This window comes from Bombyx mandarina, chromosome 05 (genome assembly GCF_030267445.1).
Source record: "Bombyx mandarina strain Sakado chromosome 05, ASM3026744v2".
Taxonomy (NCBI): Eukaryota; Metazoa; Arthropoda; class Insecta; order Lepidoptera; family Bombycidae; genus Bombyx; species Bombyx mandarina.
Window position 1 is genome coordinate 17,817,648 of NC_143212.1, and position 13,255 is coordinate 17,830,902.

The 13,255-nt window shown below is 40.0% G+C and overlaps 3 protein-coding genes across 4 annotated transcripts; 1 reads left to right on the forward strand and 2 right to left on the reverse strand.

The window, feature by feature from the left end:
• Nucleotides 1-836: 836 nt before the first annotated feature.
• Nucleotides 837-6,237, reverse strand: LOC149503046 (uncharacterized). 2 transcript variants are annotated; one of them, XR_016323190.1, is made up of 2 exons: nt 4,060-6,237; nt 837-1,253 (listed from the first exon to the last, which is right to left on the reverse strand). XR_016323190.1 is itself a non-coding variant. In XM_089727984.1 (2 exons), the coding sequence occupies exon 2, from the start codon at nt 3,695-3,697 to the stop codon at nt 3,260-3,262; it is 438 nt and encodes a 145-aa protein (XP_089584110.1). In that variant the 5' UTR covers nt 3,698-3,764; nt 4,060-6,184; the 3' UTR covers nt 3,232-3,259. The 2 variants fall into 2 exon arrangements, 1 of the variants encoding a protein (XP_089584110.1); XM_089727984.1 differs by lacking the exon at nt 837-1,253 and adding an exon at nt 3,232-3,764 and having other exon boundaries at nt 4,060-6,184.
• Nucleotides 1,904-2,945, reverse strand: LOC114250684 (alpha-crystallin A chain). The gene has a single exon (XM_028184656.2). It carries the CDS (start codon nt 2,869-2,871, stop codon nt 2,335-2,337), a length of 537 nt encoding a protein of 178 aa, XP_028040457.2. The 5' UTR covers nt 2,872-2,945; the 3' UTR covers nt 1,904-2,334.
• A 3,441-nt stretch (nt 6,238-9,678) lies between the features above and the next one.
• On the forward strand, nt 9,679-10,466 carry LOC114250694 (uncharacterized). Its single transcript, XM_028184672.2, has one exon. The coding sequence runs from the start codon at nt 9,730-9,732 to the stop codon at nt 10,399-10,401; it is 672 nt and encodes a 223-aa protein (XP_028040473.1). The 5' UTR covers nt 9,679-9,729; the 3' UTR covers nt 10,402-10,466.
• The last annotated feature ends 2,789 nt before the right edge of the window (nt 10,467-13,255 follow it).

The following is a 13,255-nucleotide window of genomic DNA, read 5'->3' on the forward strand; positions in this document are numbered from 1 at the left end:
ATTAAGATTGGTAGCCGCCTGGAGATTTTGACCGTGGTTGAAGTAGCGTGGTGCGCCCAAGGTCGCGACGCCCTCAAATACTTACCCCATACCTCTTTATTTTCGATGCCTAATCTATTGAATCTATATTTTACTAATAGACCATACAAGTCACGTGAGTTCACGAAAAGTGAACTAACAGATTCGACAATGTGCTATAGTTAATTGTTGTTATTTTATTTTGATCTTCAAGTATAATACCTACACGGCCGTCGATTATCATACGCACAGTATGTACACATTTTACATATACCTTATTTAACTTAGCTTTTATTTAACTGGTGAGAGGGTATTGTTTTTAATGAAAACCAGTTTTTGGGTATGATTAAATTTTAATTAAAACATAATTATTGGAAAAGTTGTCTCAATTAAATCACTATCCTAGTTGAGATGATTGAAATGTAAAATTTGTAGAACAAACAGTAATCATGTACACGCCCCCTGCTTGTGTAATCGGTACATCGTTCTGAGAGGTGTACTAGATAACAAACTATCCATAAATTTTTAATACGCTTTTATTAGCTTCAGACGTATGTATGTCTGTAACGGAATCTTTCAACATGATGTTGACCCTCTTGAAAACGTCGGATTAACTCGAAATTTGGTATACTTATTGAGGAACGATGACAGCTCAATATTAAAAAAAAAATTGAAATTCAACTAAAAAATGAAAAATAAATAATAGTTTAAAAAAACTAACAAAATACGCTTTTAGAGAAAAACGAACTAAAAATTGAAAATAAATTTGAACTTTAAATTGAATTGAATTGAATTGAAATTGAATTTTAAATAATAGTGTAACAAAAAATATTTTATTGTAAAAAAAAGCGTGGGGTGCATGGTATCATTAGTTATAAATATTTTATGAACAGATATGAGTAGAAGGGTTATTTTGATAATATCCTGAAAAGCACCCCACGGTTTTTTACAATAAAATCATTTTTTCGTACACTATTTTTAATTCAAATTTATTAAAATTTATTTTCTATTTTTTAGTTGGTTTTTCTATAAAAGCGTATTTTGTTAGTTTTTTTAAACTATTATTTTTTGTATAAGATAACTGTTCTCATAGTTTCAGCGATTTATATTCATGACTTGTTTCACACGGATCTCTTGTTAGCTCTTGATCCAGAAAGTGAATGCCAGCTGCTTTATAACACGTGGAGGGAGAAAGTCTCGATCCTGGATTCTGAGCAGATTCTGAGCAGAGCATTCTGATAGCAGATAATACACGTAAATTAGTTATCTGTAAGTAGGAACAGCACTGATGTATGAATAATCTATGATAACCACAGGCAACACGGGCGTCGAGTCGGAGATCATCTTACATAAGTTTATACAATGTCCTACGTAATATACAAATTATCAAAATTTTTTTCCTAGCCTGGTAGCTTTGAGAGGCTATGCCAGCGTAACCGAGCGAGTAGGTAAGTTCACGGGGCTCTAATCTGAGGATTTTGCTAACACTGGCCCTAGCAAGAGTAGTGCTTCTAAGAATCTACCACCGGATAGGAAACGCGACCCACTAAGAAGATCAGGCGAGAAACTCAGTGGGCTCGTTGGCCTGTTACTGCCAATAAAACCTACTAATTGACAATATTTATTTTAACCATTTGACAATAAATCAATACGGTGAGACCTCGTCTGCGTAATATATTTAACATAGATACTGATTTCGACCAAGACTCAAATTCGGCTACATGGTGCAATAGTCAGCTCCCTATCACTAAAAGAACAAGGAACAACTTGAAACCTTTGCATTTCCCAAGTCATGTTACGATTCCGTGCCCACTTAAGTACCAGAATGAATTCATTTCGAATTACTTTATGTCGATGCGCAATAAAACTAATTAAAACAAACACACACACATACGGAACTCTTTATTGAATTGCACAAAAAAACAAAAATGAGTATTCTGCTTTAAAAGGAATTATTGAAATAAACAAACACTTTAAATGCACTTAGAAGCCGACATAAATAAATATTTTTTTTTACTAACAGTCACGCCACGTTAACTGGTCCCGTGATAAGTTCGTAAAGAGCTTGTGTTACAGGTACCAGATAACGGAAATAAATGTAAGATTTTTATTATACACATACATATATTTAATATACATCCATAACCATGGAAAAGACATTTATATTTATTATACAAATATCTCCCCTTGGCGGGATTCGAACCCGCGACCCCCTTGTGTAGTGTCCATGTCACTTACCACTACACCAGACGGCCGTTGTATATATAAATAGATTCATAAACTGCACTTGGCAATTGGCGATGCGCCTGTGACAGCTTATTCTCCGTTTGCTGGCGGCGTTTCAATAGAATCAACGCATTCTGGCTTCGGCTCATCGGATATCTTCACAGGACCAGTTTGTATGATGGGCACTCTGCGCTCGTTAGAGATTCGGCGCTGTAAAGGCAGGGACACAGTTAGGACTCCATCAGAAGAGAGTCTGGATTCCACGGCGTCTGTGTCGCAGCCTTCGGGTATCGGGCAGCGTCGTGTGAACCGCCGGGACACCCAGCCGTGCTGATCCTGCTTTTCTTCGTGAAGAGCTTCCACGACGACGAAGCCATCGACAATTTTCACAGTAATGTCGTCCGGAGAAAAGTGTTGAATGTCCAAATTGATCTGGAATTTAGATTTATCCTTCTTAATCGAACTTCCCTCACGCAATCCTGGCTGCCTCCATGAAAATTGGCTCCTGGATCTTTCTGGCCGCAACAGCGACAACAATTCTTGAGGCAACAATGCCACAGTCAGTTGAGGCTCTTCGAAGATACGTGATCGTTCTACATCGATCAAATATGGTAGTAAAGAAGACATATTGCTAAAATATTTCGTCCAACTTTTTCAGAAAAGAAATGCCGGTCTGCCGCGAGTGCTTACTGCGCATGACGTCGGCGCAGGCACGCTCCCACCTACGATTCCAGCCAGTTGTCCTAAAAAGTTTTAATGTCATTTATAATTTTCATGTTAATCTATATATTAATACGTGAAGCAAAAACTTTGTATCCCTTTTTACGAAAATTGCGCGGACGGAGGAGTATGAAATTTTCCACACTTATAGAGAATATAGAGAAGAAGTGCACAATGCTAATATTTTTTTAAATAATGCATAAAAGATACATTAAATCAATAAAGAAAACACTACACACACTACATACCATGTATTTGACGCACACACGCATTTCTTTTCTTTCTGGTCGTTCCCTCAATGCTGAGGATCGTGACTGTATGTCAATCTTCTCCACTCGGTCCGGTTCTGCGCCATATGTACCGCTCCCCATATCTGGCCTCCAGTCACCTCCTTGAGTTGGTCAACCCATCTAGCTGGCGCTCTTCCTCTAGCGCGCTTCCCCCCCATCTGTCCGAGAATTGTGAGTTTCTCCAGGCTGTGCAACGACGATCGCATTATGTGCCCAAAGAAACTCCGGATCCTTTCCTGGCACATAGTCAGCAGGCGCTTGGTGACCTTCAGCTCTTCGAGGATGGAGACATTGGTTCTCATAGCTGTCCAAGGAATGCGTAGCAGCTTTCTCCAGCAATACATTTCAAACGCCTCAATCTTTTTTCGTTCCTTTTTCCTGAGACACCAAGTCTCCACCCCGTACAGGAAGATAGAGAAGACCAACGTACGAACCAGACGCATCTTAGTTACTCGGCGAAAAAAACACACGCATGCATACTATTTATTGTCAAACTTTTGTTCTTGACGTCTGTTGTCAAATTGAGAATAGATTAAATATTGTTTGTCTTCATTCATATTTTTTTATAGGCCTTGGCGAATTTTGTGATTATAAAAGTATAAAATAAAATCATAATAGTGTACAAAGTTACAACTCCAGTTTCGACTACTGCGGGACCACTAGTTACTTTTAAAGTTCATCAGCTGAATGTTTGTGTCTGCGGTACGAACCAGCCGATGAAAACTATCCATACAATACCTGACGAGGTTTTCAGTTTACATTTACAAGACTTGAAGGAAGCATGAAGAAGGAAAACAACACTTACGACAATTCTGATCAGTCACTCGCCTGGTAGTAAGTGGTCACTGTGGGTCACGGACATCGGCAATGTCATGGGAGCTCTAAGTGCGGCTCAACCGTGACGATCCCTTTTAAACTACAGAAAAATGTGTATAGAATAAATAAATAAATTAATTGCGAAATAAATTGTTTTGATATTTTTTAACCAATCTCATGAGACCACAGACATCAAAGTATTACATACGGAGGCCATGTGAATAACCAAAAAAACAATATATCTAATTACCTTAGAATTGTGATTGTGTGCTTCGGTAACCACTTATAAGGAGGGGGAAAGTGAGCTTATTTGTCCACCAGCTACAACAATAAAAATAATTTCTATATTATTGAGAGAGAGTACAGTTTGAGAAGGGATCGTTCTGGGGAGTACTAGACTCCTCCCCTTCGGCGACGTATCGATTTTAGGATTCCTATATGGCTGAGAGCTGTGTACGTCGCGTCAGGGTCGTTGCGGAATGATAAGGTCGTAAGTACATGATGTTGGATTTTTTTTTCTTACCTATGCTGATAGACGTGAGAGGCTATTTCAGCTTGACCCCAGCATGTAGGTGAGCTAACGGGGCTCAAACCGGAAGTGTTGCTAACACTGGCCCTAGAAAGAGCAGTGCTTCGCAGAATCTACCACCGGATCGGAAACGCGACCCATTGAGAAGATCCGGCGAAAAACTCATTGGGCTGTGTCTATTAATTCACTCGTCGAGCCCTTCGTCGCAAGCGACGTGTTTGACGAGGACGGTGACCGGATGTTGGAAGGTCGTTCGGAGCGATATTTATAAGAACTTTGTGATGGTACCTGCCCGTGCGGACTTACAAGACTGGTGACTCACAAGACTTTTTACTGGTGGTAGGACGTCTTGAGAGTTCACGCGGGTAGGTACCACCACCCTGCCTATTTCTGCCATGAAGCAGTAATGCGTTTCGGTTTGAAGGGTGGGGCAGCCGTTGAAACTATACTTGAGACCTTAGAACTTATATCTCAAGGCTGGTGGCGGCATTTACGTTGTAGATGTCTATGGGCTCGAGTAACCACTTAACACCAGGTGGGCTGTGAGCTTGTCTACCTATCTAAGCAATAAATAACAATAAAAACAGCGAAGCAAACAAATCAACTTTTGCATTTATAATATTAAATTGCATACTACTCTATCTAGAAAGTACCAGGAAAAGGTCATTAATGCACAAAATGTTAGATATTCATCCTTTATTTGAACACCTTCAAAGTATGCTCCTTCGGAAACGATAGACATAAGTCAACGAATAATCCAATCATCAAAATATTTTTAAATGTTTTTTTTTTGGGAATTGAGTTCAGCTCTCTGTTATGTTTCGTTTATTGATTGAGCGGGCACCACAAAGAGGTAATTTGAGTTTTGGGAAAAAGAAGGAAATCGGCCGGATATGTCTGGCCATATCTGGCGAATAAGGTGGTTGCAAGATAGCACTTGTTGAGTGTTTGGTAATAAATTTGTTCACAATGATGATCTTGTGTGAAGGCGTATTATAGTGGTGTAAAATTTCGAGAACTTTCTTTACACAAATCTGCCCTTTTTGTCGAATTTGTTCTCTTAAACGGCGCATATCGTTCAAATAATATTCTTCATTTACTGTTTGAGCATCCAGTGTGAATTCCCAGAGTACAACACTGCAATAGTTAAAGAAAACAGTTAAAAAAAGTTCGGGAGCTCTCTCAATCAAACTTGAATGAGAATTTTGAGTCACTACTTCGTTCACTGTTGCGATATAAATTTTAGTGGCAGACATCTATCAGAGCGAAGCAATCTTCCATATTTTCATCTCGACCACTTTTGAACGCTTTTTACCACTGATAAGCGGATGTTTTTGATAAAGTCTTCTATAACGTTTTCAGTGACCCCATACACTAAATTTCATTAGTGATGCAAAATTTAACACTCTTTGTTCGATGTTTTTGTCCATTATGAAACTCGCAATACACACGGGATATGATTTAATTAAAAACAGCCCTGTATTTAATTTAAATTATATATGCAACTCAAACTCCGCGCCAAAATGTAAAATATGGAACAACAACAATCCATTCCCGATATTTTGTTGACGGAATGTATAAAATTAGTATGTATGTATATAATTGTGTTATAGTGTTAATTTACTTTAATATGGATCAAGCGCCATCTATCGACGAATAAATATAAACACGTGGAGAATTTTCGAGAATTTTAAATATATTACGGCTATTCGTCAACAGAGGGCACTTCAGAGAATACAAACATTTTTGTTTTATACAAACAAATAAACTCACAGTTTATCTGGAATACAGTGGTTACCGAAGTACATTTAAATAGCAATATGAATTCTGCGACCCGCTTTGAGACATAATGCGTTGGGATTATAGGTCTTATTCTTTAATTATACGAAGGTTATAAGTTTGAGCCAAAATTAAAATGTATATTAATAACTGTAATTCTAAAATCATCGCCTCCAAAAGCAATAACAAAAACAGCAATCTACAAAAAATTTTTATTACTAGGGATTGCCAGACGTGATTGAGAATATTTTGCCCATATTGGCTTACAGTGAAACACCAACTAGCTTTAATAATGAAAAATATTAAATATCAATTACGCGATTTGTTGCCAAAAAAAAGTGTGTGTGTCCGCTCCGACGCACGACTGGAGTTTACTGGATATAAATAAAAAAAGTGTGTGTGTCCGCTCCGACGCACGACTGGAGTTTACTGGATATAAAAAATTAAACGAAACAATACGAGAAATAGTTCTATATTACGACAACACGATACACTACAGATTATTAACAAATTAACGAGACACAAAACAAACGACTAACAAATATATGAAAATACAATAATGAGAGAAACGCGCGATCAGTACGAGGCTTTGTGGCGGACTGCCGGCGCAGCAGCCCGGCGTCACCTGCGATAACGCGGCCGCGCGTTGGCTCCTGATTGGCGCGCGCACGCATCACGCAATCAGGAGCCAATCAGGCGCATAAAGCATTTCGTGTGACATGCTAGGCGCATAACGCATTTCGTGTGACATGCTAGTACGATTTTGGTCCCCATAATTTTCATACCCCGGGCCTATATATGTAAATCGATTCTAAAGGAGTAAACTCCAAAATTAAACGAAACAATACGAGAAATAGTTCTATATTACGACAACACGATACACTACAGATTATTAACAAATTAACGAGACACAAAACAAACGACTAACAAATATATGAAAATACAATAATGAGAGAAACGCGCGATCAGTACGAGGCTTTGTGGCGGACTGCCGGCGCATGTACTAGCATGTCACACGAAATGCGCATAACGCATTTCGTGTGACATGCTAGTACGATTTTGGTCCCCATAATTTTCATACCCCGGGCCTATATATGTAAATCGATTCTAAAGGAGTAAACTCCAAAAAGATTTGTCGTTGACATCGCCGCCCTATTGTGTTTTTTTTATTTTTTTTTTATTGCTTAGTTGTGTGGACGAGCTCACAGCCCACCTGGTGTTAAGTGGTTACTGGAGCCCATAGACATCTACAACGTAATTGCGCCACACACCTTGAGATATAGTTCTAAGGTCTCAGTATAGTCACAACGGCTGCCCCACCCTTCAAACCGAAACGCATTACTGTTTCACGGCAGAAATAGGCGGGGCGGTGGTACCTACCCGTGCGGACTCACAAGAGGTCCTACCACCAGTAAATATTATGTTACTTCATGAAAAGATTAAAATATTTTATTCGTCTTTTTTTCCTAAAAATGTTTGTTCTCTCTGAGGATTGTTTAGCTTTAGTTCTTTCTAGAATTTCGAGAAATCGAGCAATTACTAGGTGGCGCTGTAATAAAAATATTAGAACGGACCGACTTCACAACAAAAATACGATTCATATTATAATATGTACGAAATATTATATGTATTTTCTTCGATTCGTAACATAGCTAACTGTGCCATGTGTAAATAATAAAGATAACTTTAACTGACGTCATGCGGTATACTTCGGTAACTTCATAAAGAATTATTTTCTTGCCTACACTAAACAAATATATTTATTTGAAATTATAACTGTTTATTAGTGCCTTTGTATTATGATTCAGATATTAGTATCATACACTGCTAGACACGCATTTTATAAATAAAGCATATTTATGTTTGTCATACATCCAGTGTTTACTGTACTGGAAGGATACTGTGGTAACCCCCAGCCCTGGCGATGATCTCCCTGTCTTATTATATTATGGTTATGAAATATAAGCGGTGAATTATGAACTCATTAGATTGTTCATAATATTCTTTTCTTTCCAAAAAACACTGTAAATTAAGTGCTTAGTTTTTATGGAAGAACAAACTAATGCCACAAGCCAAGAGGTTGTGGCTTTGGTCACTTAAATACAAAATTCAGTACTCGAATGTACAAGGGATTTATATACTTTACATGTTACATGAAGTTACTTTTCTTGAGTACCTGATGAACAAAGTGATAATCATTTCTTTATGTTCATTTTAAATTCAAAACATGTGAAGACTTTAGTTTTTGTCACTTTAGTATCGGTACTAGATTCAGGTCGTCGTGAAGATCTACATACATATCTCACATACCACGGTGCTCCGACGGCTATCCTGCAGAACCTGGATTGGATGACCTGAAGAGAGTGAATGTGTGTACGGGCCTCGCGAGCGAATAGGTAGGTCATCTATGCAAGTGTAGTGTAGACAGAACCTAAACAAGTTTTGTAGAGTGTCACTTTCTTATGAAGGGGCACTTTACTTTACTCGCAGATCATGTGGTAGAGTCGACCGAGTAGGAACGCGGCTCGATCGCGTACTTAATGTGGGGCCCAAATGTCATCCCCTTGTCGAGGGTAACGTCTAAGCACTTAGCCTTCCAAGCCCACGGTATGGGCTGGGCAAAGTTTTACTGGTAGGTGATAACTACTCGTGCGGGCATGCACTATATCCTAACACTAACTACGCAAATAAAATTTTTATCTTTCCATTACCTATATGTTTAAGGTAGGTATTTTCTCAAATAAAATGAAATTCCCTCGGTGTGCGAATCCCGGTACAATCGTATCGCTTGATGCCGGCACCTGCTTCATCCTCTAGGTCGCCCACTCCTCAACGATGACATTTACGGATTTGCCCAGTAATAACAGAATGGAACGATGGTAACTCTACTCTCATTGTGCAAGAGATATTACAAAAGATGCAATGAGAAAATTAAGACGCATTTTGCAAAGCAGAAAAATTTCCAAACTATTCGTACTAGTCGAACGGAAAAAGGCACCCTTCAATAAGTTTTCTTACTACGTGCCTATGTTCTGTAGGGTGTGGAACATGTTAATGAGCTCATGCTGATTTTTTCTATCTTCTTGCTAATTTCTAAATGAATATAAATATATATTATAATTATTAAAATATGTTCCGAATGTAGGTAGAGACGCACGGAGCTGAGTGATTTCATTGTAAACTTTCAATTCGGAGAACTGAGCCGACATATTTGTTATTCGTTGTTTCTTCAGAATGTACAGATAACAGCGATAACCCCTCGACAAAGGTCTAGTCATCTCTGAATATAAGGAGCTGTAAGCTACACAGCACAGTTAGTATACTTTGAGAGTTGTTGAACGCTCCACGAGAATGATCGCCTTAGTGTTGTGCGGACTGCTGGCGGCGGTCTCGGCCGCGCCACAGTACTACCATGGCTCGTCACATTGGCCGTATCACCATTACGACCCCTTCAGTCCTTACGTTCGGGAAAGCATGTTGGACACACATTCGCTTTGGTCCAACCTTGCCAACGAAATGCAACACTTGGACAACATGATGAAGGAGCTGTCGTTGAAGTTCCCCAGCATTATAAACGAAGGACGCGTGGAAGGCGACAAGTATCAGATATCTATTCACCTGCCTGGTTACGAACAGAAAGACATCAACGTGAAAGCGAAAAATGGAGTGCTGATGGTGCAGGCTAACAGTGCTTTTAATCATTACTTGAAAATACAGAACCTTCCCTGGGATGTGAATTCCGAAGGCAGCTGGGTTTACGAGAAAGACGTGTTGAAAATCACCTTCCCGCTGAAGCAAAAGCAGCCAGAGGATAGCAAGAGGCCAGTTGCAGAGCCCACTGAGACGACCTCTACGAATGTAAGTCGTGAAGAGATGGAGTTCACCACCGAGAGCAACGTGCGGGACGTTGACGTCGGCTTGGAGACAGCCCAGAAGACCAATGAGATCGCGAAAGCTGTAGAAGCGACCACGTACGCTGTCAACATCAGAGACGATGCGGAGTTCTTGCCGATTCCATATTAATTTGATCAAATATAAATGTGAGAATTAATGTATTAAGTGCAAGTATAAATAAATATAATAATTGACTTCATTGTATTTACTGTTCAGTACATTCGCAGCTCGTTACGGAGCTCTTGTTGTGGCTAATGTTAGTTTTAAAACCTATCCACGAACGTATGTACGTAACGTACAGTACTTGAAGGTAGCAGCTGTGTTGTTGATAGAAAATTGGAAAAAAAACATTAGTAATTAACTTTATGGTAACGTAATGAAATGTATGGTCTCTCAGCAGACCTGTTGCTAAATTAATATGAAGTTGTATGTAGTTGATTTATATCAAAGCTGCAATTGAACTCAAACCACAAAATCCGTTATTGTTAATTAATGTTAATAACTATACGTACCTACCTAAATTGTTTTGTTTTTTCAAATAACGAGTATGATTTCTCAAGTACTGTTGTTTCTCAAAGTACTGTGGTCTTTTACGGTAAACAGCGGTAAACAGTTTCGGAGAAATGATATCTTCCTGTCTCACGCTCCGCTGCAGGAGAATGACTACGAAGTCCGATTCTGTAATCTGACTGACGTAGTGGCGTTTTCATACAAACACTTTAAACTTCGATGTACCGGTCATCAATTTGGAGACTGAACACGGCCCGGGTCTCCATCGAATCAAAAAAGTCCACAAAGTCTAAATAAAACGGCAGGTTAATTTCCTCGGTTTTTTGTATTGCTTGCCGCAGGAATATGGTCTATGGTACTACCTATCCTTTTAGAAATCTGACCTGAAGTCTTCAATTTGTTTTTGGGCATGGTGCCCAACCTCATACGAGGTTTTCGCGCCTACTTGGTCACGCGAGGTATGTGGGACTTTCCGGTCTGCAGATGTTGGGAACAGACCGCGGGCCCAAGGTTGTTTTAGGGCCCTACCCACCAAACGACTGCCCTTGTACTCTCTTACCCGACATCAGATCCCCACCCCGGGTCAGAACCCAGGCAGAGTAGGACGGTTCCCCCAGCCGTCACTACAACCAGACTCGGAGAGCTACCCCTAGGACGCCCGACTGACGGGTTGTTGACGCGATAGTCGACGACTTAATGTCGGCCGTCTCGGCGTGGTAGCCCATTAGGCTACGTAGGGATAGTGCGGTCCATGGCACTGTCTGAGGCCTCCATATGGTGCCGCGCCCTGACTCACAGGAACGTCGCGGCCGTGCGTCGCCCGCAGCGTGCATTCATACCGGATTTAGATGACATAGTCTTCAGAATCTATTTTTTTATCATTTTCTGGTCGTATTAGTACTAAATATCACTAATCTAAATATCACTAAAAATATCACTAATCACCGTCGCTTACGGATTTTGGAGATACCACGTACGGACAGTATGTTTCACAATTAGCTTATTGAAAAGCATCTGCTTCTTAGAAGCTTCTTATCGGTTTGTTTATTTCACATATCACATCTTTACACTTTGTGACATTTTGTCCTAATTAGGTAGAGTGCCGATAGGCGCTGACGTACACACGGATAGTTTCTCGAATGCGACCAGCCAAGAATCTTAGGAAAAAACTGTTTCATTGTACAAGTGGTGCGACACGACCACACTCTCATCGTGTCCACTTCAAACTATATACCCAAGTGACCGTATCCCTAAACACGTCATTTCGGATCCTCCCGATCAATCGGTGCTTTTAGCCATTCCGAGCACCGTAGCTCGTTCTCGGCGAATCCGTCAAATGCGACGAAGGGTCCTTCGTGCAACTATACCCATAGACACAGCCACAGCACGGTGGTAGATTTAGCGCAGCACTGCCTGCTATGGCAGATGTTAGCAAAGTCTCCTAGACTGAGCTCGGTGAGCTCGTGAAGCTAGCATAGTCCCTCAAGGTTACTAGAAATAAGAAATAAGTAGGGAAAAAAAAACAATCGTAATCGTGAATATTTTACAAATCTGCCGTAGTCTATTAAATATCGCGGGCTCCCCTAACTATGAGACATGTCTTTAGGCACACAATTAAAGCGATACGCGTGTTAAGAAGCCGATGTCCTACAAAACTTAGCCCAACCGAAAGTCTCATTTTATGAATTTGCGACGTGAACTCATACGATACTTACTTGTAAACTTAATAATAAATTCGTTATGAATCATTTTGAGTTATTTCACTTATCTCGGGGCGCAGGTCCGAGGTCAAGCAACTGCGTTTCAAATTAGTTTATCTACCAATTATTATGAGTTATTTCGATTCGTAAACATCCCTGGCAGCGCGTGATACGGTGTAGGAAAGACGTCGATCGTCAACTTCTAGAATATGGGAGACAGAATACCGATAGAATGACACGTCACACCAACATGTAGCGGTCGTTTGTGTCGCATTATATTAATTGTGCCCATTATCTAATGGGGAAGTATGTTTGCAGAGAATTTCACGAAATTCGAATATAAAGAACATTGAGTATTAGATCCGAGCAGGAAATTGGAAACTGAACTTATCAATTAATATAATGATAAATCAAATTGTACTGGTGGTTTTGTGAGCCGGCTCAGGTAGGTAGCACTAGCCCGCCTATTTTTGCCGTGAAGCAGTAATGCGTTTCGGTTTGAATTTATGTCTCAAGGGCGGTGTCCGATGTTAATGTCTATAGACTCTGGTAACAACATAACATCAGGTGGCCCGTGGTCTCGCACACCGATCAAACCAAAAAAAACGTCTCGTGGCCCATTAGGCGTCTGACAACCGGACTCGTGGACATGGATATCACAACGTAAATGCCACTACCCATCTTGAGACGTGAGTCTCAATGTCAACCGTATGTAGTTTAGGTACTAACCTATAAGGACTGTCCCACCCTCTCAACTCAAGGTCAACCGTATG